At 31.4% G+C, this 26,309-nt stretch overlaps 2 protein-coding genes and 2 non-coding genes across 5 annotated transcripts; 2 read left to right on the top strand and 2 right to left on the bottom strand.

Annotated features, from left to right (window-relative positions):
- Nucleotides 1–3,192: 3,192 nt before the first annotated feature.
- Nucleotides 3,193–3,276, top strand: TRNAL-CAA. Its single transcript has one exon. It is a non-coding gene; the product is annotated as a tRNA-Leu (tRNA).
- A 1,003-nt stretch (nt 3,277–4,279) lies between these two features.
- Nucleotides 4,280–4,350, bottom strand: TRNAG-CCC. Its single transcript has one exon. It is a non-coding gene; the product is annotated as a tRNA-Gly (tRNA).
- Nucleotides 4,351–8,609: 4,259 nt separating this feature from the next.
- LOC110030885 (probable NAD(P)H dehydrogenase (quinone) FQR1-like 1) lies at nt 8,610–15,867 on the top strand. The gene is made up of 4 exons (XM_020733850.1): nt 8,610–8,763; nt 13,649–13,742; nt 14,502–14,764; nt 15,197–15,867. The coding sequence occupies exons 1-4, from the start codon at nt 8,741–8,743 to the stop codon at nt 15,426–15,428; spliced, it is 612 nt and encodes a 203-aa protein (XP_020589509.1). The 5' UTR covers nt 8,610–8,740; the 3' UTR covers nt 15,429–15,867.
- A 3,300-nt stretch (nt 15,868–19,167) lies between these two features.
- LOC110030947 (transcription factor bHLH112-like) lies at nt 19,168–25,714 on the bottom strand. Of its 2 annotated transcripts, none has more exons than XM_020733948.1 (7): nt 25,317–25,714; nt 24,846–25,248; nt 24,611–24,703; nt 24,434–24,499; nt 23,383–23,448; nt 23,226–23,279; nt 19,168–19,902 (listed from the first exon to the last, which is right to left on the bottom strand). In XM_020733948.1, the coding sequence occupies exons 1-7, from the start codon at nt 25,562–25,564 to the stop codon at nt 19,753–19,755; spliced, it is 1,080 nt and encodes a 359-aa protein (XP_020589607.1). In that variant the 5' UTR covers nt 25,565–25,714; the 3' UTR covers nt 19,168–19,752. The 2 variants fall into 2 exon arrangements, with proteins under 2 accessions (XP_020589607.1, XP_020589608.1); XM_020733949.1 differs by having other exon boundaries at nt 23,389–23,448.
- Nucleotides 25,715–26,309: the final 595 nt, after the last annotated feature.

Here is a 26,309-nt window from a genome sequence, read left to right as displayed (position 1 = left end):
AGACTTACTGGATTAGCTGCCATATATAACATCTGTTGTAGGCTCCCTCAGAGCAGTCATCTCGGCTACACCCTCAGCGTCATGAACTACAAATTAAATTCATTCTCGTCCTTAGGAACTGAAGGCCCGATCATGCTTTCTGATGATTCTTCATAGACTGTCAGCTCTTCGTTATCAGTCATACTACAGTTTGTATCTAAACGTAAAGGGTGCGCAGTGTGAAGTTATGAAGTGTCATTGTTGTCACCACAATCTGCACCTGCTTCTGAAACGGATATGACGACATAACAAGTAGGATGACCAATTTCTTTTTCCACACACCAAACGTTTTTTCAATTACCCCCATGTAAAGAAGAGTGACGTTTGTTAAACATTTCTTTCCTACCACGAATAGTGTCACTTGCTCGCTCAAAATCAGAAATGTGATACTAGTGTATGGATATGGTTTGAGATATCCCCTCTGCATTGGGTATCCAACATCAACCAAAGAGCATTCTCCCTTTATGGAAGTTATTGTTATTTGCAATAAATACATATAACTTGGAATTTTAAACTTCAATACATACCTGGAGGCGGATGAGGAAAACCCTGAGATTTATTTCTCGTAGCATAAAAGAAATTTCGACTATCATGTGCACTCCCTTCCCAGCCCGCCATAACATATGTGAAACACATGTTGAAGTCACATACCGCCATGACATTTTGAGTAGTCGAATCTAGTTAGTCGAATCACTTCGACCAATGGAAGCACCTTGTCCTAGCTGGATATTTGGGCATCAACGTGAATACCCTCAATTGCACTTATGCAGTTCTGTTTTACAATGCTAGAAAATATTTATGTGTTGTTATGAAAGTAAATAAGAGAATGTTTACCTTAAAGTAAGACATGTAACGAGGATAGACTTCAATTTGACCTGGAGTATTAGCAAATGATGTATGCTCTGGTCTGATGTTTTTAGAGGCTAAGCTAACATGTGCTTGTATGCTTTGGAAAAATAACGACTTATTGTCTCTGATGAATGCTGAAATCTCTCCATAGCACCCCTAATTGATTCATTCTGTGACAAAATATATAGTGTTATAGCCAATACCTCCCTATCTCCCTTCTCGTCGTTCTCGAAGAACCTTGGAGTCTGTGATTGAGAGATAACTCGTGCTAGAGATCCATAAAGATCGGTACTATCATTCGAAATATGTTACTAAACCTAATAGAATGTCCAGAAAGCATTTCGTCAACCCATAGTCATTCTAGATAGTATCCAATCAAACTAAACATTTCTAGATAGTATCCAATAGTATACAAAAGAACAGAAGCAACATTCTATATAAACCGTGCACCTAAACAATTCCAACAAATGCTAAAAAACAATTCCAACAAAACTAGATAGTATCCAATAGAACTAAATAATATCCAATAGATATTCAAACAAATGCACCTAAATTGTGACCATAAACAATTCCAATTCCAATTCCAACAGGTGCAACTAAAATGACTTATCAATTGTTGAACAATTCCAATTCCAACAGGTGCAACTAAAAAATTTCAGAAGTTAGAAAATTCTAGCAGTTCGAAATGAGCTAAACAATATAACAGGTGCAGCTAAAAAAATCCAGCAGTTTGAACTATATAACGATTCCCCCTGCATTCATTTCTTCAAGAACAATATAAAAGGCTTATCAAACAATTCCAACAATAACGATTCCCACTGCATTCCTTCAAGAACAAAATAAAAAGGATGCATCGAAGCACATTCCAACAGTATTATACGATTCCCACTTTTCAAATCAAAATTTTGCTTAAAGGAGCAGGGACGGGAAGAACAAAGATTCCCACATTGCGAACCCAATTTTCCCCCATTGCTCATCTGCATTTCTCAAGAAAACCCTAAAAAAAAAACGCAGAAAAAAATCACGAGAAAACCTCAGATCCATTTCCATCAACATTTTTTCAACCCTAATCCAGCAAAGACATCCTAAAGACAACCCTACAGAAAACCAATTCTTGCAAAGAAACTAAAGATAACTGAATCGAGGCACATATAAATTGAACAACGAAGGAGAAGACCGAATCTTGCAAATAAAAACCAATCAGAGAAAATCGAACAACCAGAAAGCATTCCAGCATATAGATCTCACCAGAAGAGTCAATGTTTACGAAGGAGAAGATCGGGAAAGGAGATGACGAGGGAGAGCACAAGAGAGATATCGCAGGGGCACGGGAGGAATGAAACCCTAACAAACGCCGAACGCAAGAGGAGCCCCGCGTGCGATGTGTAGAAGGAAAAAATGTATGCGATTATCGTCGTTTTAAAAACGCTTTCCGAACGCTTTAAACAAACATCAAAGCGGCGTTTTCAAAACGCCGCCACACCTAAATAAGCTACCCCAAACAGGCACTAAAATTAAGGAAATTTAAATTTAATAATGAGACCCCCATCTCATTAATGATTTATATGACATGATTTCATGCATTGGTTGTTGGTTTGATTTTATATTAGGTTTTTTGTTGGGTATTTGGTTTTATGTTTAAACTTATCATTGGTTCTTTGTATGGAACATACTATTTACTTAGAGCTATGATGCCCATCATCCTAGGTGACTCGACTACTCATCTGGATTTTGATTTCTCCCATATCTTGTTCTCTTCTAATGTTTTGGAGAGGATCTCTCTTACTCCCCACATACAATTTTTTAATCAGTGTCAGGTCCCAAGCCTCAAATGTGAAAAGTTGAGGGTTATTGTAGATAGTTGATAACCAACGTAAAATTTGTCGAGAAATAATGACATGAATCCTTTAAATTTTTGTATAAATGTTAGTGCGTCATTGACAAACGACGTGTTGTATGACCTAAACAATAGTGAAAAGCACTCAACGTTTGCTACATTGGTGCCTATGTGTAGTGTGCTTCTCAAGGCAATTTTAATATAGTTTATAAAGAAAAATTATAAAATGACCTAGAGTAATTAATACAAATGAAATCTTTTGGACATGTTGGTAGAAAGGATTCAAGTAGCCGACTAAATATATATATATATGACGCTTGAAATAAGATTGGAGAAACTAAACTCAAAATTATACAATTCTATATATCGCGCCCACTAATTCCATCAATTTAGAGAGGCTGAGATTAGCTATTAAATCCTAGTTGTAATTTATATTTAAATAAATAGCTAAGTTTTGACAAACAAAGGTCAGGATGGCCGAGTGGTCTAAGGCGCCAGACTCAAGTTCTGGTCCTCGAGAGAGGGCGTGGGTTCAAATCCCACTTCTGACAATTGTTTAGCTTTTACCACTATTTCAAAAAAGACAATTTTTTTATTGTTACTTTGGGAGTTGGGACAAGTTGGTGTCATGTTAATTCTAATTTTCCTTTTAAAATAAAAGTAATAAAACTTTTTTATATAATTTTAATGTTTAAAGTACCATCGAAGTTAAATATCAAAATTTATTTTTTTATTTAAATAATAAAAAACTTTTCTATTAAATAAAAATATTACTTTTCTTACTTTTAAAAACAATTACACATTTTTATTTATAAAAAAAAAAAGAAATTTGTGGCTCTAAAATAGCTCTTTTGTTATATTCTATTCGAGTTTATTTAAGTCAAGTTTGATCAGACTTAAAATCAAAATGTGCTAACGTAAATTGAGTTATTTAGATCTGTTTCAACACACAGAATCAGCTCAATCTAGCTCAAAATTGAAACTATCTAGCTCAAATGTAATTGTTTGGATCCACTTGAGTTCTATATCTGCTCTTAACTTGCTAAAATCAATTTCTTTAGCATAACAGCTCAAAAAAAAGTTAATGCAAAATGTCAGCTCGTTTATTTAAATTCGAGCCAAAATTAAAATCAATTATTGATTTGAGCTAATCACATTCCTAACTGAGGGGACCAGATATGCATAGGAGTAGACCCGAGCACCGGGCATATTAGGCATGCCGCATGTCAGATTTATTCGGGATTTGACCGGTTAAAGCGGGCTTGGGCCGGGCATAAACCCAATTTATACTTAGAATTTCATAGTCGCTCGCCAATGAAATGTGATGGGCTACTCCGTGAGCCATAACAAAAAAAAAAAAAAAAAAAAAAAAAAAAGAATATAAAAAAAATATTTCATACGAAAATATAAGCTAAATTTTTTTTAAAAAAAAATATATTTAAATTTTAGGTACGTACATATGAAGATTAGGTGTTAAATATGTGAATGTGTAAAAATCAAATAATTTATTTATAAATAATTAAAATTTAAATTTCAGATATAATAAAAAATAAATGCGCATCCGGGGAATCGAACCCCGGTCAGTACCGTGGGAGGGTACTATGATGCCACTACACCAGATGCGCCATGTATGTCTTTATTAGTTAGATAAATACTAATCTAACTGCTTAATTTATAATTAATTTAGAAGTACTAACTATTAATCTTATGTCACTTATTTATGTTTAATATTTTATAAATTTATGTTCTCAATCATTTGAAACATTTCAATGTTCATATGTACATGTGTATATATAGAGATGTAAATTAGTCGAGTTGAGTCGAGCTTGTGTCACCCCTTAGTTTGATCTTGAATTTTATTTTACAAGTTATTGCCACCTTGTTTAAGTATTAAAGGGAGAAAAATATTTACTTAAGCTATTGGTATGAGGAAATGACAAATGAAATGAGTATGTATATAAAATGTAAATTATTATTATTTTAAATATTTTAAATAATTTAAGTAATTTTTTTATTAATTATTTTTTAAATGAGTTGACTGACAAACTAAAGAATTAAGATGTGAAGTGCTTTTTGGGTTAAGGATAGATTAAAAGGCGGTGTTTGTAGAATCTAAATTGGTTCTTGAACACACCTTAGGCATGAACAATGTACAAGAAAAGCAGAGAAAGAGAAATGTGAATGTGTGTTGTATGTTATTAAAAGGTCTAGACCTCGTTAGGCCAGAATAAGAAGAGGGTTCAGATGATAGTGAAAATCATAAAATGAGAAATGTCTCCCTTGTTACGGGCTTTACTATCGTTGTCGAACCGTCGAGAGTGCAGTCGAGTGCGAATGTGAATGATTGTCACGAATTAAGATCAACAAACCCACGTAAATTGACACATTAATAGGCATGTGATTCAAAATCGATTCTTTCCGTTTAAGAATTAAGACAACAAATGAAATCTATTTTAAGTTCCTTTTTTTTTAAAGTTTCCATAAAGATCAATATAAACTAGAAGAAAAGGTTGAGCGCAGTCGAAGATTAGCATGAGAAAAGTTGTGAGAGTAATGATCCGTTTGGGGCAGTTTATTTAATGCATTGACGTTCTGAAAACACATCTGGACTGTTTGGGTAAACTGCGTTTTGGCAGCTTATGCGTTTTGAAAATGTTGAAAGTAGCGTTTTCACACCGCATCTATCTAGACAACTTTCTGGCAACGGCCTGGCTTTTTCAAAAAAAAAATAAAATTCTAATAGCCACCGCATCTATTTTATCACCAGATTATTTTTAATCAGCTTATCAGCAGATTATTCAACAAACTGCAGCTGCCCCAAATAAACCATAAAACTCGTAATAGGGGAGACACTGTATAGGGAAGACTCAAAATCTTCTGGGAGTGAGTGTCAAATCTTAATTTAGGTGGAAAACTTTTATGTTAATGATGTGATTCTCATCATATTGATATTAAAATCTTTTTTAAAAATATGGAGTACGATATACTTTGTGAAATCGAAACATTTTTGTATCTTCCCGTGACATAACACATTTTTTTATAGTAAGAAAATGTTATATAATAATGCAAAAGATTAAGAATCAAGGAAAAAAAATGTGAGAAAAAAATGCAATATTAGAGGATGGAAATGTATATCAAATAGTGAAAGTGTGCTCTTATGCATAACACTTTAGTAGAAAATAAAGTGAAAGAATCATAAGGTGCTGAGATGTTGGATTCAAGCGCTCAGCTCAAAAACTAAAGAATAATGAAACTTTTTTCTTAATGATATTTTCATTTTTTTTTAGTTCTATATATAGATAAGAGAGATAACATAAATATTAAATTTTTTCTTGCATTTATGATATAATATAAGCAAACTTTATTACTAGGTTTAAGAAATCATATTGAGTTAATTGATAGCATGTTCTCTTTTTGTTTTTCTAATTAAAAAATACCCTAAACCCATGGCCGGCCAAGCCACCCAGCTTGCCGCCCACCCTTGGCCGGCCACCCGATACTGATGAACTCCAACGCTCCAGAACGACAAATTTGAGCTAGGAAAAGACCAAAATACGGTATACTGCCCTCCTTAAAGCAATGGTATTTGTAATCATCTTTTTCTTTTCTATAAATAAATGTACCTATAGCACGTTAAAGGAGACCTCGACTCTCTCTCTTGGGCCCTCCTCTCTTCTCCTCTCCTTTTGACCCCCCATGCAGGGAGAATTCTCCCCTTCCCTTGTAATCACCTCTATGTAGAATAAAATGGGCCTAAGAGTCCGAGAACACTCATCTTTTCCTTGTTTTTATAGAATCTTTGCCAACTCTCCTAATTTATAAATGACACAATAACTTTCTTTTAATAATTAAATACCATTATTTTTTCATCTTTTATCATGTTAGAATTTTTATAATTATTTGATGTTTATTTAGTTTATGAGAATGCAATATATTGTTTAAAATTTTATATTATAGATTATGCCATAATTCAGGAAAGCCCCCGTCTTTTATAAGAAAATATTACGTTCGAACACCACACATTTGGGCGCCCAATCACAAGAGACTATATTGGTGCTAGTTCACGTGGATAGTGACGTGACATATTGACATTGAATGTTCACATATTGAACATAATATTTTCTCATCTTTTAATTTCAAAAATAGGCATTCCATATGTGTGTGCTATGACTATGTCCCCATGTTCTTATAGTTAGAGTTGTTTATATATTTTTTTATTATATGTTGAATCATAATTTATCTGGGAATCACAGGAAATATAGTAAGGAGAGAGAGAGGGAGACAGCCAAAAAGAAAAGTGAACCCTAATACAATGTGTCAACTGTCAAATAATGTCTTATTTATGAAATGATCTCCAATTTATAATGATATTACATTTTTTCCCATCCTTTAATGAGGTCCATACCAAGGTATTTCCGACAATTCACGCCAGGGTATTTCTGACAATTCACATGTATGGGCTCATCGTTTGCCTGCTTTCTAGCTTGACAAGCTAAGTTGGATTAACTTGGAGTCGGCAAGGTCAACTTGGTTACTGATCTATCCTGGCCTCGGGTCGGCAGGATAAGCTTGGCCAATTAAAGTTTAGTTGTCTAAATTTGATAGAATCATCTCAGTCAGCTGATCTTTCCTGGTTGCCTATCTTTGATCGCTATTGAGGAACTCTTGTCAACATAATAACATCGGATTATCTGGCAGATGCTGAATTACCGTGATCTGATAGTAGTTTGTTTCTCAAAGAGAAGGTCCTACAGGATGACTGTAGGACTTTTTGTTGCACTATTGATTCTTGATTATTGATGGATAGCCTTCATAGGATGATTTTAGATATGGATCTGGGCCTTCCTTTGGATCGACTCTACCATTGGATAGGCCATTGCATTAAGCTATTTTCGTGCATTGTTTGGATTGGATGCCTTTTTGTCTTATTTTCAGTCCAAATGGTTCAGGCTCGTTTCATTTCTTCGTCCATTCGTTCTTTTCATGGTTCAGTCTGTTTTTGCCTGACTCGCTTTGGCTCAACAGCTTTACTCGGTCAGACAAGTGGGTCTCATAGTCTTCTATTGATGGGCCCTCATTCGACATGCTCTTTTCTTTAGGACCGTTTAATCTCATCAGGATCAACACTGACACATTTGCCTCCTAGTTACATCATGCTTTATTTTTAATGCAAAGCTCTTTATTTTTTTATTTATCCTTAAAATTTAATCAGAATATTCTGATTCTAGTTAATCATTTGAATTTGCATTAAAATGATCATGATATATGTTTTAATTAAAATAGTCATATATTTTATTTATTCCAAAATAAAGTTTTAATAATTATAAAATACATCATAAGGAAAATCAGTTTTCAATCAATTAATTTTTTTTTAGTGTCATGAATAGTCCAAATTACATATTTACAACATAAATATTGATTTTGATGATCTTATATTAATACAAAAAACATTTAAAAAGTATGATTTGCTGGTGAAATATAATTTACATAATAAATTTTTATAAAAAATAAAAAAAATACTTTTCTGTATTTGGCTTAATTTAACATATTAAATCTGTCGACAAAACATTATTTCTTAATAAAAGTAGATAAAAAAAGCAATGAAATTATTAAATTTATTAAATATGTAAGAAAATATGCGTTATTTATGTAAATAATCATTTTTTATTTTTTAAATTTCTATTTATCTTTTTCATATTTTGTTTTTTTTATCCTTAAAATTTATAATTTCAGAATAAATATTTTTTAAGTCTGATATTTATGAGAAATGTGATCCATCACATTTAGGACGACGACGCTAATCTCAAAGCATACCTATTATTTCTTCATTAACTTAATTAAATTAAAAGCTGACATTTTTCTCTATAAATGGCGTCGCCCAGACCCTTGCTGGGGTAGGTCTTCTCCTTTTTCCTTCTCCTTTTATGTCCTTCTAGTGTACACCTCCTATTCTGCTACTCTTCTTGCACAGAATCGCAGCTCAGAAGCAGCGGTGGAGATCATCGACACCAATCAATGGCTACCAATGTGTATATAGTGTAAGCATTCTCCCTTTCTGTTTGCTCCTTTCTGCAGCACTCTGATCGCCATTCTTTCTTTCTCCCCTTGTTCTGTATATTTATTTTTTGTTTTTTTCTCTCTCTGTTTACTCAATGTGGCATGAAGCTTCATTAATTTGAAAAAGTTTTGGTTTTGGGAATGATTTTGATGTTTTTCGACGGATTAGGTCTGGTAGCTGAATTGGGGCAGCGGTTGATTATCAAATTATGGAGTATTTTTGCCTGTTTATAATGAGGATGTGAATACATGCGAGATATATATTTGTTATTTGGAAAACCAAAGAGGGAGTAGGTTTTGGAGATGTAGTTTGCCCTGAAAATGTGTCTTTTAACTTTTATAAAGGGAGTTGCCGGAAAAAGAGGAGAGGCTGATAGATTAAACCTAATTCTATCACTGAGGGGTTCTCTGGTAACAACTTTAATAAATCCTGTAAATCCGGATTTACGAAATCCTGCCAATGCTTGGATTTAGTAAATCCAGGATCTAAGATAAACTGATGTGATTTAAGAAGAAATTGGACTTACTAAATTCAGGATGGGCAGATTTAAGTTAAATCCGATTTAAATCCATTACCACACAACCCTGAAAGCGTAACGAACATAAAACAGCAAAGAAGAACATGATACAAAAACACACAAGAATTGTAAACAGATTCACCCAATTGATAGGCACTCCATATTGTTATTTCTGCAAATTTCTTCACTATGGTTTAGTTGCATAGAAATCCAACCCTAATTATATAGTATACAGATGATTTCCTCCTTTTTATAGTGAAAAAACTTGGGCAGCTAAAAAGTATAGTAAAATTCCCAAAGTACACTAAATGATTCATTTTATTCATAAGAAAGAGAAAAAAAAACTAGAATTTGCAACTTGACCGAGTAAAGGTTTGCTATTAGAATTACATATTTTTTGGATTGTTGGCTTGCTGGTGGGATTGGTTTTCATCATGGTCCCCATTAACATGGCTAGTCTGCGATTGATGTGCTTCTAGATGTTCTTTTACAAATTAGATGGTGACCATTATGTTCTTTTGGAAAAGTTTCTTTTTTGCATAAAAGTTGTTGAATTGTTTCTGTCTTTCAATTATCTTTGATGTTAATTTGCAACAGTAAAGTTGATGATGTTGATCTTTATTTAGCAGTTTTCCCACCTCCTTACATATTATATAATTTTTCTCTGATTCTTGCACCGTAGTCAATAGAGTATAATATTAGCACTGTTATATGGCATGTCATGATTAAGCTTTTGGAAAGAAAAATTGATGCCTATCCTTTGAATTCTTGTGTTCAGGGCCCATTTTTTTTGGCTTCTTTAATCTGCTTTTATTAATCTTTTGGCTGAACTGATTGTATTGCTTTGACTGTCTTTTTTTTTCTTGCTTCCTTGTGTGATGTAATTGAATTATGGGAAATTTACATATGTTGCTCACAATTCTTATGTATTTACATTGCTCACATGCAAACTTTCAAATTTACATGCATAGCACTTTGGTGCTTTAAACCTATTCATGAAAATGTGTATTTTAGTTTTAAAAAGTGGTAATAGTGCTATGTTTTATGTGATATTAAATATTTGAGTGCTATTTGTGTAGTTATTAAAGCTAGGAGTGAGATATGTAAATACATATGAATTGTGTGCTAGGTATGTAAATGCCCCTTGAATTAAACAACAATCACTCTTGTTCTTTTAGAATGTTAAGTTTTGCATGAATGTGGGGTCTCAACTATCCTCATTCAAGATCTCTTGTAACACAATTCTTTTAACTTTTAAGGAATTCTAACACGTGTAAAGTTTAACTTTATTTTCAATGATAATTGGACATTTAAGTTTTTTTTTTATCATTCAAGATTTTATTTCGTAGTTCACTACAATTTAAATACAAAAATTGGAGATTGTTTATGCATACTCGTTATGATGCATGTTGATTTATGGTTTCCGAAATTGATTATGTAATGAGGAAAAATCATGCAACACACATAATATTTTGCGGGTCATGATTTCATTCTTGTTCTCTCCCTTTTTTTGTTATTTGTCTGTCACATACGTGTAAAGATTTCCCTATTTATTGACATATATAAACAAATTTTAAATTCATAAATAACCATATTTTAAATATTTAAATTTGAATTATTCTCATCCAAAGAAGATAAATAAACTTAATAAAATAAATAAAATAGAAACTTAGGTTCAAACATAAATAATAATGAACTTTAGAGAAGGCCTATAAATTAGTCTAATTTAATTCTATTGCAAATTGGTTGAACTTTTCGTAGGCTTATGAAATTATGTTCTTTTCTTGACTAAAACTAGATGATGCGTCTTGCATCAATTTATCATATTTGCAGGCTTGAGATAATAGAGAGCATGGCAACGCAACGATAAAAAATAGCGGGATAAATTATCAAAAAATTGATGAAGGGGGATGAAGAAACTTTGCATATGTAACTTCGAATGATCACAACTTTGTTTTAGAGAGCGCTCAATTAGTTTCACAAAATAATTTTCATTCATTGAAGTCTCATTGTTTATAAGCCTTTGATTCCCATTTTATAGAAATAAGTTTAAATCGGTAAGCCCAAATTTGAAATTCAATATAACCTCTTGTAAAATATGTAAATTCAAGTCATTCCCTTGCAAGAATGATAATTGAAGGCTAAATCTAATAAAATAAATCAAATTAAAAATTAATAGAAATGGGCCTTCGCTTTAGTCCTATAATGATAACAGTTTGAGGCGCTTCTTAAGTTCTTGGATGACCACGTTGAGTTCTTTTGAAAAGTTTATTTTTCTGAAGATGTATTTATATATCTACCACCCAAAATTTAATTTTTACATACATAACACCTTACCTATACATGAAAGGGTGCATTTCACTTTCCAAAAGTTATAATGGTGCTATTTTTTATGTAATATAAAAGATTTGTGGGGTATTAATGTCAATAGTAAAATTTTAGTGATAGATATGTAAATCTATAAGAATTGAGTGTTATGTAGGTGAATGCCCCCATGTTTTTTTTTCTGGGTTAACTTTGTTGATGGTACTTCTCATTTATTTATGTCAACTCACTCTGATTTTGAGTTATAATTTGCTATTTTCTTACCTCCTTACATGTTTTATACTTTTGCTTTAATGCAACTTAGCAATATATTATAATTCTAGTAGTTTAAATGTCTTATTCATCTTAAGATTCTAGAAGGATATGTTGATAGCTTCAAACATAACTGATTGATATTTCTTAGTTGGTTAGAGTTTCATTCTCTTAAATTTTTTATTTTTTCCTTAATTTTTAGAAGGTTTTCATCTTGTTTCATGAATTTTTAAAAGCCATTTAAATATTATAAGAATTTTATATACTTCAAATTTATCATAGACAATTTGTTGGAAGATTTATATACATACCACTGAATTCTTATGTATTTACATATCTAACACATATACTTCAATTTTTACGTATATGTCACCTTACCTATGCATGAAAATGTGTGTTTTGCTTTTAAAAGTTAATATAGGGGCATTTTTTATGTGATACGAAAATTGAGGTGGTATGGCGAAGTTTAGGGGTTAGATATGTAAATACATAAGAATTGGGGGGTATGTATGTAAAAGCCTAACATATTTTATGAATGGGCTTCTTAATAATAAATCAAACTAACCATGTTTCTTTCATTCTTTTAAGAATCTTTTAATTTTAATGCCTTCTTCTTATTGAAAATAAAAAATTTAATTTATTATATAACTGTATTTGGATTATTTTTAAATAAAATATTCTCAAGATATTATACTCTAAAAAGTGTTTTATGCAATTTTAAAAATCTCTAAACCCAGTGATGTAGTCAACTGTAGTTGTTCTATGTGTCAGCCTATTGTATCCAGTGCTAAGAAGTATCATTGGTGATAGAAATTAAAAGCTTTCTTCTCCATTATTTGCTATTGTTCTGAGAGTTCATACTCCATAGTCTAATTTTTTCTGTTGTAGAGCATCTCTAAGAACACTAAACTAGACCTTTATCCATACCAACAATATGTGCCAATATGAGATGTAAATGGCTTAGTAGCTCTATATTCTTAACAATGATATTGCCTCATATTTTAAAATAGTGGCATTGACATACATTACCACATAATTCATATATATTTACATATCTAACACCTAAACGTTCATATTTACAAGCATACAAATCAAATCTATAACTTTACATGAAACTATCACCATCGTTATCTTTTTAAATGTGAAATACATCTTTTCATGCATAGATCATAGGATTGAGGGTATAGGGTTTAGTGTTTATGGTTTAAGGTTTTAAGGTTTAGGTTTAAGAGTTTCAAGTTTATGGTTTAGATTATTGGATTTTAGGATTTAAATATTTAGGGTTTAGGATTTTGAGTTTAGGTTTTAGGGTTTAGGGTTTGAGGGTCATGGATTTAGGGGTATATCGTTTAGGGATTAGGTTCTTAGGATTAATGGCTTATGGTTTTGGGCTTAAGGTTGAAGGTTAAAGGGTTTAGGGTTTTAGGTTAAGGGTAATGAGTTTAGGGTTTTGGATTTTGAAGGTTTATTTTGTGTATTTACATAGGGTTACATACATAACACATAATTCTTTTATATGTACATAGCTAACCCCAAAATTTTGATATTTACATGTATACCAATCAAATCTTTAATATCACATAAAAGTGTCACTCCCACTAACTCTTTAAAATGAAATACACCTCTTCCTGCATAAGTTTATACCATCAAGGCGCTGTAAATGTTAATATCAAGCTTTAGATGTTAGGCATGTAAACACATAAGAATTGTGTGGTATGCATATAAATTTTCCTTTTTTAGTTATAATAATTTATTTTTATTGCCTTTACAGGTACTACTCCATGTATGGGCATGTTGAGAAGCTGGCTGAAGAGATAAAGAAAGGCGCCGCCTCTGTTGAAGGAGTTGAAGCAAAGCTGTGGCAGGTAAAATGTTCGGCGTATAAACCAACTCTGCACGCTTAAGATGGGAGCTGAAACAAGAACTTCACATTTACTTCACTCATGTATGAAGCATTCGAAAATAAGAAAAATGTCAAGATGATCCCTTGACTATATACACGGGTCCATTTTAATCCTAGAGTTTTAAAAGTCTCAGTTTAGTCCCTACATTTCTTTTAATATGAGTTTGAGTGATCCCCAATGACGATTTTTTAACCCCATTAGCAAATTTATAAAAGTATGGGACTAAAATGACCCCCTGTGAATAGTCAAGTGACACTTTATCAAATGGGTTTCCATGTAAAAAGGTTTTGTGCTTTTATGTAAATTTGTACGACGATTTAATCAATGTCATTTGTCTGATCAAATCAGTTGTGTTCAAGGAAATTTACATACATAGCACAGAAGTCTTATGGATTTACATATCTCACATCTAAACTTCCATATATACATACATGACGCTTCGGTGCTCTAAATCCATGCATGAAAATATGTATTTCACTTTTAAAAATGGTCAAAATGCTATTTTTGATTTTTTTGATGTGAGATTAAAGATATGAGGGTTTTGTGCGTAAATATAAAAGTTTAGGTGTAAGATATGTAAGTACATTAGAATTAGTATATAAAAGGTTTACATACTAATTGGTTGTATATTATAAATACCATCCATTTCTTCTATGTTCGAGCGAAAATTATCATTTCTTTTCCGTAAACTTAAATTTCAATCTCAAATAAAAAGAACAGGTGCCCGAAACACTTCCCGACGAGGTACTTGTGAAGATGAGCGCTCCTCCTAAGAGCGATGTGCCGATCATCTCGCCAAACGAACTTTCCGAGGCTGATGGACTTCTCCTTGGTTTTCCGACGAGATTTGGCATGATGGCGGCTCAGTTCAAAGCTTTCCTCGACGCAACCGGCGGGCTCTGGAGAACTCAGCAGCTTGCAGGTAAGCCTGCAGGTATTTTCTACAGCACTGGATCTCAAGGTGGCGGACAAGAGACTACTGCGTAAGTCCTGTCCCAGTAGCTCTATTTATTTTATTTTTTTATTTTAATTTGATGTGTAAATCTCAGTTATGCTTAAAATCCAGTATTTCACATAACTTGAAGTTTTAATTTTCATAATTTATAGGGAAATTTACATAAATACCACACATTTCTTATGCATTTACATATTTAACACCCAAAGCTTGATACTTACGGTTATAATACCTTGGTGTCATAAATTTATGCATGAAAAGGTGTATTTCACCTTCAAGAAGATAGTGATGGTGGTATTTTTATGTGGCGTTACGGAGTTGAATGGTACGCATGTAAATTTGATGAATGTTTGGGTGTTAGATATGTAAATACATAAGAATTATGTGGTATTTTTGTAAATGCTTCTAATTTATATATGTATTATGTAATCCTGTTGGGTATTTATATTGCTATTTGTAGATTGACGGCGATTACTCAGCTTGTTCATCACGGAATGATCTTTGTCCCCATCGGCTATGCCTTCGGAGCCGGTATGTTTGAGATTGAGAAAGTGAAGGGAGGAAGTCCGTACGGTGCCGGCACATTAGCCGGCGATGGCTCGAGATCTCCAACAGAGCTTGAACTTGAGCAGGCTTTCCACCATGGTAAATACTTCGCAGCCATTGCTAAGAAGCTCAAGGGATCCTCCTGATCAGATAATAACAGAAGTTCAGTTGGTGAATTTCTAATCAGAATATAATATATACCTTCTATATATGTAACTGGTGTTATGTGTTTGTGTGGGTTTATGATTCTTATTGCCAGTGAGCTTTGATTATATAGTGCCACATTCCCAACTTGTTGGTTGGCATTTGTAAGTCAGTTGTAAGTCTTCTCAGGTTCGCTGGTTCGTATCCCCGTTTGGCTAGTGTGGTCGTATGGAGGGTGGTAATCTGAGTGATTTGGCACATTAGGGGTGATTGGGGGCTCGTCTAATACCACCCTCCGGCCATTCATTTGAATATATTTTCATGTATACATAGATGTTTAGGGTTTAGTGTTTTCCTTGTGATGTGAGTTGTGTTGTTTGGTTTTTATGTGTGTATAAACATTTTTTTTCTTTATTTAATATTGCAAAAATAATTTGTTTATTGTGATGTTTTGACATTTTGAATCCTCTATTGTGTATGATATGGTGCTCGAAGTTTAATTTAAAATTCATATATATTAAATCAAATTAAATTTTAATTTGTTGTAGATAAAATAAGATAAATTTATCCATTTAGTTGTTCATATCTTTGATATATATACTTATTTTAATTATTTATTTAATAGCTCATTCATTTATAAGCTCGATAAAATTCGATTGCTTAAAAAATTATATAGGTCAAATATATTACTCATTATTTAGTTTGATAAGCCTTATTTGGTTAGAAAATAAATATCATAGTAATATTAGTTATAATTTGTTAAATAAATATTATTTGGATAGAATTAAATAGCTTCATTAAACTTATTCATTAATTTATTTGATAATGACTTCATCATCATCATATGAAACCGTTGAAAGATCTCGAAAATACTAATGATTATATTTCATATTTGTTATAACTCTATATTTATAGTGTTATAAATTATATGAGAGATCTTGGAAATCTCTATCTATTTCTCTCCTTAATTAGAGAAATTAGCTGTCTTTTATATTTTGTTATTATTCATTTACTTTTCTACTGCATTATGTTTTTATTGTTTTCCTTACCAGTAAGTCCTGTAATGGGTATCTATACCCCTCCTTACATCAATAAAATCAAGTGATTCAAAAGTATTTCTCATTTTTCTAAATTTCAACAAAATAAGAAATAAACTCAAACAAGAACTAAACTTAAACATAAACACAAAGCTCAATTAGAACTTATGCACGATAATTACTCAAAATCAGAATTTTTAATGATTGTGTTCAAAATCATTAAAAGGTGATTAATGTGTGTAAATAAATAAATAATTACAAAAAAAGACTGAATTTGACAAAAAGGTAAGACCTTTCCCATCCAAAAAAAAAAAAAAAAAAAAAAATAACAAGCCAACAACTACAACTACATGTAAAACCTAGCACAAATTGTATATTTGAATCAATTCATAGAGTGAGCAGGCAAGATTGGCACAATTAAATTCAAAATCTTGAGATTTAATGGCTGTTTAGCCCACTAAACATAATGCATAATCTATTGGGGGGTTCCAGGGTAATTTTGAGAGGCCTTCTTTCATTAAATTTAAGGAAGATTTACCTGCACACCACCCAATTCCTATGTAATTACATATCTTACTCATAAACTGCAGTTTTTACATATATACCATCTTATTTATTCATTAAAATTTATATATTTCACTTTTTAAAGGTTAAAATGATGATATTTTTGAGAGGAATTGGGTTGTATGTATGTAAATGCCCATAAATTTAGATTAAAATATCCTTTATTACTTTGTTAGACCATTAATTGAAGGAAGATTTGCATATATACCACTCAATTCCTATGTATTTACATATCTAATTTCTATACTTCAATTTTTATGTATATGCCACTTTTTTATGTATTAAATGGTGGTATTTTTTGATGTGAAAGGAAATATTTGGGTGGTAAAAATGCAAAAAAAGTGCAATTTAAGTGTTAGATATGTAAATACATATGAATTGGGGGGGTATGTTGCATAAATAAAATAAAAGTTAAGGAGCCAATAACAAAAAGTATGGACATAACTGTCATTTCCACTAAATTTCATTTCTTTTTTGCAAAAATGCTTATTAATTTAAGCCCTCCATTAGTCAGCAGCATCCTTTGATCACATTGATTAATGATATTTTTGTAGAAGAGCCAACACGTAGTCTTTGATTCTTATTTAAAATAATCTTCAATGCTTATCCTTCAAACTTTAATTTATATGAAGGAGTTTCTACTTGAAATGGGACACATAGCATTAAGGGATAAACGAGCCGAACACGAGTGAGCCCAGGCTCAGCTCGTGTTTGGCTTGTTAAAAAATATCAATGTTCATATTCGAATAGTTTATATTTCAAACTTAAAAAGTGTATTCGTGTTCGGCTTGTTTGCTAAGCGAGCCCGACACGAGCTGTTCGGGAACAAAGTAGTTTTGACAACCCAAATCACGCAGTCGTATGATGTTAAGGGTAGGGGCACGATTTAAATCTTACTGTTTATATTAAATCATCATTTAAATATAACTTATTATATTTTTATTATATTTTTTAATTAATAATTTTAATTGATTATAAATCTTTGTAGCTTAGTATTCAATGAGTTGTTCTTTAATTTATATATATATATATATATAATGATGAGTAGTATTTCTAGTCAAAACAAGCAAAACACAAACAAAAAAATCATTGTTCGTGTTTTGCTCGTTTCTATATCGAGTACAAAAATAATGTTTATGTTCGGCTTGTTAACCTAGCAAACAAATTTGACACGAACTTCTTAACGAGCTAAACACGAGCTGTTCATGAGCAACAAACTGTTTTGTCAGCCCTACATAACATACTACCATACTTCTTTTAGATGATAGATTACATAATACATATATGTGGAACATTTACATGCATACCACGTAATTCCTATGTATTTAAATATCAAATATCTAATTATTATTTTTACATTAACGTCACAAACATCTTTCATTTCACATAAGTAATACCACCATTTTAACTTTTGAAAAGTGAAATATAAAATTTCATGCATAACTAAAATGCCATATATGTAAAAGCTGAACTCAGAAATGTAAATACATCAGATTGATTTAGTAGTGCATATGTAAATCTTCCTATTCATATAAAGTGTCAAAATAGTCTCTGATAATTTATATGAGGTCATTTTGTCCCAGAGTTTATAGAAATATTAAAATAGTACACAGAGTCTTTAAGTCTCCATGAAAGACTAATATAAGGTCATTTTTAGTCAAAGAGTTTATAGAAGTGTTAAAATAGTACCCAAAGTCTTTAAATTTGAGTTGAAATAGTCTCCATGTAGCACTGTTGGAGCTCAACTTTAAAATAACATAACATTATTTTGATACTTCTATAAACTACAGGGCTAAAACAACTCATAACTCCATACACACACACAGAGAGAGAGAGAGAGAGAGAGAGAGAGAGAGAGAGAGAGAGAGAGAGAGAGAGAGAGAGAGAGAGCGCGAGAGAGAGAGAATCTAACTTCCACTGATATATTCAAAAACAAATAAAAAAACCAAAAGTTAGGAAGCCTTCATAAAAAGGTTCACCACTTGCTATTATTCAAGAATATAATTATTACTTAGTGAGATTTGAAATGCTGGTCTTTTCTTTTTTTTATTAGGGAAGAATGTCAAAAAAACTAAAGAAAGCTATATAATTAAAGAAGGTTTATAAGTCCCCTTTTTCAGAAGCATCAAATAGTGTCAGAACAATCATGTTTTTTTATCAATTTAACCTCCAAATACAATTAAACAATTATAAATCTACCCTTTGTCAAATAAAAGAACTATATAAAGCATAAAAATTTAGCACCTTCTCCTACCTTAAATTACTTAACCAAAATACAATTATGATGTCCTCTCAAAGCTCCATTTTTTTTTCTTCTGTCAGCCCCACAACAAAACTTATAATTACATTTCCTTATCAAGTATTGTCATTTACCTCCCTTTTCTTCCTTGCCTTCATTCTCATCTGTCTCTCTCGCCCTTTACCTTTTCCTTTCCAGACTTGTAAAAGAGACTTTCAATTATAGGCTTTGCTTTCTTCTTCCTTTCTCTTCAAATTTTAGCTAGGACATATTTGTAACACTTTTTTCTCCTCAACTCCAATGGTTTAAGGATAAAAAAAGACTTTTTTTTTTTATTTTAATGTGTAATATGAAAGTTTCTTTCCTGAATGCTCTTACAAAGTAGTTATGTAGGATGGGAGTTTTGGTTTTTCTTTTCTTACTTCATCTCCTTACAAAGTTCATCTTCCTCAAAACCCTAATTAACAGTCTATCCAGCTTTCTTCATCATCTGTAGGCTCCTCCAAAAGTTGGAGTCCAAAAATCAGCATTAGTTTCAGTGGCCACAGGATAAGTGCTTGAAATGGGAACCAAACATAGTCCTCGGCTTCTTAGATCTTGCTTTTGCCACTCACCTTCCTCGAACTTTTCTGAGCTCTGAAAAAAAAATGAAATAATAATAATAACAATTACTAGCTCCTCATTAGAAAATATTTGTAAATAATTACTAGTTTAAATGAGTTTGTTCGTATTCGATTTGCTTGAACTTTTGTGTGTTCGTGTTAGACTATTGTTTGAAATTATTAATTCGTGAATGATGTTGCGTTCGAAAAGTTAGAATTTAAAGTGTGCATGAACCATAAAATTAGACCAACTTTTAAACATCAAGAATTTGTAATCTTCTAACATGTATTTTGCAGGGTTGTAATTTCAAATACTTAAGGGTTTAAGTGGGATAACTTTGATTTTTTGTATTTTTTTATTGTAAAATATTTTTATTTAATGCATTTCTTGCATGCCTTTATTTTTTTATTTTAGAAACAAATCAAACCGATTTTAAAAACTATCAATACACATAACAATTATTAATTCTAACAAAATTTATCTTATTGTTTATGTAGCATTGTATGAATGCTAATGAATAATTATCTTCCACTCAACCAATTTTTTAGGATCTTATTATTTAAGTCACCCCAAATGCAAAATTTTCAGTTTATACAAACTTCATATTTCAAATTCATGGGAATGGGGTATTTTAGCATCATAAATTTGCATATATAACAAAATTTTAATACAATCATATGTATTTATGTTAGATTAAATACGTCACAATTAGGATTTACATATTGTTCAATAAATTATTGATTTTGACTAGTTAAATCCTTCTCAAGTTAAAGTTTGCTACCATTTAGTCAACCCAAATTGTATCACAAATGGGTTGCTAACAAATAACTCTAAGTTTCCTCTTAGTTCTAAGCATTTGAACTCAACAAAGAGAAAACACTAAATAAAACTATTCTTAAAGAACTCATATCATCAACGCACTTGGGGCATTGACCAACGGACTAGAAATTCTTGTTAGAAAAAACTACCACAACAATTAGCCCACAGAATTTTTTGAACTAGAAACCAACTTCAAACCTAACTGGCTAAATACGTATATGTTCCAACCATTCTATAACATAGACATTGGTTGTAATGACCAACAAATGGGGGCCATTGGTCAAGCATAAGAATATGAAAAAAAATTTATTGAAAATATTGCAAAAAATATGATAATATTTTTTACAAAATCACTTTCTTTTTGAATTTTATTAGTAAAAATTAATTAATAGTTTTTCATAGATTCGTTAAAAAATGACTATTTGAAACATTCATTTGATACCTAGTATATTTTCTTATTTTTGCACATTAAGAATGGTTCATTTTCTTATAAAGATTTTCCTACCTTCACGTGAATAACTTTGGATTCATTATGCACTTTGATGAAGTTAGTGTGTATTATATCAAAAAGAAGCAATAAAAATATATAGATTGTCTTGAAGATCATCAAAGATCTTTCTTAATGAGTAAATCAATAACAATGTCACTCTAAAAATAGTAATATATGTAGAACCATTTGATGAAGATGATTTAATATCTATTTGATTGTTTTATTGTAAGATGTCCTGCATGGTTCTTTCTATTGCACAAAAAATACAATTATGTCCATTTTGTGGTGACATTACTTGGCTTTGAGAGCTATTGCTCTAGCTTTATTTAAAGATGATGAAAGTCATCTCTTAGAGGATGGTATTTTTGAGACTTTGTCCCTTATCGATCATATAAGAATAATGTTCAATAAATAAAAACTTTTCAATCTAGACTAAGGAGAGTAGACGTTGTAAAAGTTGAAGATGGAAATGTTGAATATATATAAAGAAAGGTTGAACCACATTGATTAAGAGCAATGCAATAATTGATGATTTATCTTTTCATTCAGATCCCTGTTCAAAACTATAGAATGTTATTTACTACTTTCAAGGAAGTGCTAGTATGGTTTTTCTGTTGTCTACCTTTGTTTAGAAAGCATGATATTCTTCGTTGATGTTACATCCTAATTTATGATTACTCGATTTGCTAGTACTCAAAGTGTTTGAGTTTTCTTGAAATTTAGAAAGGAGAAATGACAGAATTTAGAAGATTTACCCTACTTGCTAATTTTCAGTAATTTTTTAAAAATTATTTGTAATGTATTACTTGTAATGAATTGAACACATATATGTTGGTGAAGCTAGCCAATCAATAAAAAATTGGCCAAGTTGCTTGAACTTTGGTTATGACCATCCCATATGAGTTATAATACCAAGCTATTAAAAGCAAACTTCATCATGTAAGTTCAATGTTAAAGTTGAATCTCAAAATATTTCATTGTTCAAAAAGTTGATGGGAAGTGGGGGATGTGTATTGATTTTACAAATCTCATTTAAGATTGTTCTAATAATACATACCAATATTTTCAAATTAAAGCTTTTATCAACCGATCTATAATCAACGTAATTTATAGTAATGATTTTTTTTTATGCTTTCTCAAGCTATCACTAATAAATCATGTTATAATTTTATGTCATTCGAACTGAAAAGTATTGGAGTAGATTATAAATAAGTAATATAAAAATTTTGAAAGAATATATATTGAAACATTGATCTACATAAATAAATTACTCATGATTAGCAATAATTATACATAATATATCATAGACCATAAAAGAAATGTTTACTACATTTAGCATATAATTTGATTTACTCAAATTCATCTTAAGGTAGATTCAATGAACTTTTAATATTCCATCTCACTTTGAATGCATGAGAATGAATTGTAATAAAGTCAAAGTAATTATAGAGATATCATCCCAAGATCAATTAAAGGATAGATGAGAAGGTAGTTAGCATAGTATAAATACATTAAGGAGATAGCAAAAAGAAATTCTCTGTGATGCTAAATTGAGAAATGACACAAAAAAGGATTGTGGATAAATCAAGTTTGTGATGACGTTTTGAAGTCTGTCATATCTCATAATAATAAAAAAAAAAAACTAAAAATCTTACCAAAAAACTTTATAATATTCTTATAAAATCTCTCTCTTTGAGTTAAATTCAATAGTTCATTATAGATTTCCCTTCTTTGTTGAAAGTAGCTAGTTGGTTTTTTAATAAACCAAACCTCTATGTGATTCATTTGAGACCTTACCTCTCTCTCTTCTTCAAATACATTGTTCATGACTTCATTTCTCTAGCAAAGATTTTAGATTCTTCAAAGTCAACCTTGAATCTAGTACTATTATTGATAAAATTTCTTATAGAAGGGCAATAAACTCATTACAAAATGAATTATTATAAGAAATTCCAATATTCTAGAAGAGCATTTTTTTCTTAAAAGAACGACAATTAGTCATGTTTATGTATAATAGATTCTATACTTCGAAGAGAAACCTATTTACCTGCTGTTGTTGTTGCATGGGATGGCCATTCTTCAAGTATGGAGTGCTCAAGACCTAAAACCATGCACATGAATTTAATTTTTTTAGATTTCATAAGATTACACCCTTTATCTATCTATAGCTTAATTGCATTCTTCTTCTTGAAGAATTGACTTACACTAACTTGATCATGAAGGAATTTGATGTATTCAATGGCCTCGTGAAGCACTGATGCAGTATCAGTCTGAAAGGAAATGAAATAAGTAAAATATAATGAATTTTTTAACTCTGAAAAAATCAATCATAAGTACTAATATTTTGCAGTCTTAAAATAGATTTTTAGAATTTGCAAAATCAAAATTTTAATCAAAACATAAATATTACAATGCAAAACTTATGCTTTAATGCTGATTAATTTGATAGATGATCTTTAAATATATATAAGAAAATGATAATGTATTGAAATGTTGCTTTAATTAGATAAAATTTAACTATCCTATATATTTATTTTAAAATAACTTACTAAATCTCAAGGGTTAAGTATTAGTTCTATCTTTGATAATTTACTTTTTTTCTGCCATCCTTACTTTATTTTTGTTCTCAGTAAAAAATAAAGTAAAACATTAAAAATTTCTAATTTTTTAAATTTATTTTGAGTGAAGTAAAACACAAATAAATGAATATATCTGTGATAGGGTTGGGGTAGCTCCTGTGACGGACAAAATAAGAGAAAGTCGTCTTAGATGGATTGGCCACATTAAACGTCGACCATCTGATGATCCGATTAAGAGAGTAGATGTTTTAAATTCGACTTGTGTTAAGAAAGGCAGAGGCAAGCCTAGGAAGACTTGGGCTTATTGTATAAAAAATGATCTTAATTTACTAGAACTAAATGAAAATATGACTCTAAATAGGACACAATGGAGAAAAATGATTCATGCAGCCGACCCCACGCAGTGGGATTAATGTTTTGTTGTTGTTGTTATATAAAATGAATAAATAATTAATAATGTATCATATTTTCATTATATTAAACTAATGATATATTTAAAAAAAATTATCATGAGCCAAATTTTCTCCTCAGTTGTGCCCCAATTCAAAACATCAAAGCTTGAATTTTTTTATTTTTTTTTAATATTCTGATCTAAAATTTGAGGTATATATGCAAATATATCTTCAACATTACAGCTAATTTGAGTAAAAATAAAATAAAATAAAGAAATATATACCTTTCCAAAAGGCGAAACCAACTGCTGTAGAGCTGTGATTCTGTCCCCTAATTTCTCTTTCCTCACCTTCAAACATGATAATTAATCAAAAAATATATTAAATTTCATGCCTTTTAAATTTTCACAAGACGAAAGAATATTACAAAATAATAAAAAATTGAAATTTCATGACCATACTTTGAAAGTTGGCAATGTCGAAGCTGTCTCAGCTCGAATTTTTTTCAGTGCAGGCTCACTGCTGCTCTTCTTCTCTTGCCCTCCTTCCAAGCCCTGTATAAACCATTTAAAACAAAAAATATATATATATATAAAAGAGCTTACTTTCCTCATAGTATGAACAATTCAGCACAGAATACAGATAAAAAAACATTAAAATTCAATCAAAATTGCAAATTTCATTCAAAGTTCTCACCTTTATGGGCAGATCAAAAGGCTGAGAGAAAGAGGAAGCATTCCAAAAAGGGGTATTATTTGTGAACTGCAAGTGATTAACCATGGCAGATTGGTGCTTCTGTTGAATGAACTGAGACTGCTGATAATGAAACATTTGTTGGCTATCAAATAGAGATTGTTCATGTCTTGAATCGTTCTCCAGAAATCCTTGCATGATTGAAGAAGTAGAAGAAGTGGAGGAAACTAGAGGGAAACCACTGCCAGAAATTGATGAGTTATCGAAGAAAAATGGCTGATTTATATGTTTGAGTTGCACAGGACTGGATGAAGAAGATTCATGAGCTGCAGAAAAAACTGATCTTGAATTCAAATCCTCCTGAAGCATGGCTTGAAAGCTACTTTCTCCCCTTCCACTACTGCTACTGCATAATCGCCCACAATTTTATAAGTTCATGTAGAATGAATTGGATGACAGAAGGAAGTAACTTACAGTAGGGTTTGATCCCAATCCATGGAGGGGGATGAGAGGCCGAAGCCGGAGAGTTGTAAGGTGGAGTCCTTGAGCTGGCGGGTTGCTGCGGCGCCAACCTGCCAAGCGAACGGGGCTCCGGTACCTTCAGGTATTGTGGTCGATGTTGCCGGTGAGGCGCCATCGTAGTCGTCGCTACTGCCGGCGTCAACGCGGCCTCTACTTCTTGATGTCTTCCACCAATTACTGGATTGGAAATCTTCAGCCATGGAGATAACCTTCTTTCTACCTCAACTAACTCCCTAGCTCTCTCTTGTGGTGCCCTTAATTTTTTTTTTCAATGGTGGGTTGTCTTCTCTGGTTTGCTTCTTCTTCCTGGACTTGACTGCTTTTGTCTGTGTGGTCTGGTTTTGTTTGCTTTTGGATGTGGTGCCATAGAAAGGATTCGGATATATATATATATATATATATAATATATATATGTATAGATGTAACTTTAATTTTCATGATGTTATGAAGAAAAAGGAGCAAACGATATTGAGAAAAAGCAAAATGTGTAATTACTAGTTTGGTAAGATGTGAATCATGAGTTAATTTGAAGTTCAAACTTTATGATCATTTTGGGAGATGAAGGTTGTGCATATGCTTACTATCTTGTATGCAAAGGGAAATGATAATCTATACTTTTATTTTATTTTTTAATGAATTCTTAGCTACTTGTAATGTAGGCCGGTCATTGCTTTCATTAAGGTCATGATTGGTGAACAGTATTTGTTATTATTTTGGTTTATTTTGAGGAAGGGGTTGTTATTTTTTGAAAATTTGTTGAATATTATCGTGATTAGAAACTCTTTTTTAGTAGAATACTTCATCCTTTCTGACCTGAAGTACTTGATGGTACCAATGGTGGGTCAAGCTAATCAAACTCATTTGGTTTAATTTGCCCGGTGGAGGCCATGGTTTGATAGTGAAATTTAATTTGCCACATGCAAAGCAATTGATACTGAGAGTTAT

The sequence above is a fragment of the Phalaenopsis equestris genome, unplaced genomic scaffold, assembly GCF_001263595.1.
Source record: "Phalaenopsis equestris unplaced genomic scaffold, ASM126359v1 Scaffold000761, whole genome shotgun sequence".
NCBI lineage: Eukaryota > Viridiplantae > Streptophyta > Magnoliopsida > Asparagales > Orchidaceae > Phalaenopsis > Phalaenopsis equestris.
The sequence above is the reverse complement of the archived record's forward strand: the minus strand, read 5'-3'. Positions and strand labels throughout refer to the sequence as shown.

Coding starts and splice junctions, on each gene's coding strand:
- LOC110030885 (XM_020733850.1), top strand. CDS start 8,741: ATGGCTACCAATGTGTATATAGT. Junction 8,764..13,648: donor GCTACCAATGTGTATATAGT/GTAAGCATTCTC, acceptor TTGCCTTTACAG/GTACTACTCCATGTATGGGC. Junction 13,743..14,501: donor TTGAAGCAAAGCTGTGGCAG/GTAAAATGTTCG, acceptor TAAAAAGAACAG/GTGCCCGAAACACTTCCCGA.
- LOC110030947 (XM_020733948.1), bottom strand. CDS start 25,564: ATGGCTGAAGATTTCCAATCCAGTAATTGGTGGAAGACATCAAGAAGT. Junction 24,704..24,845: donor CTTTTGATCTGCCCATAAAG/GTGAGAACTTTG, acceptor TGGTTTATACAG/GGCTTGGAAGGAGGGCAAGA. Junction 24,500..24,610: donor CGACATTGCCAACTTTCAAA/GTATGGTCATGA, acceptor TCATGTTTGAAG/GTGAGGAAAGAGAAATTAGG.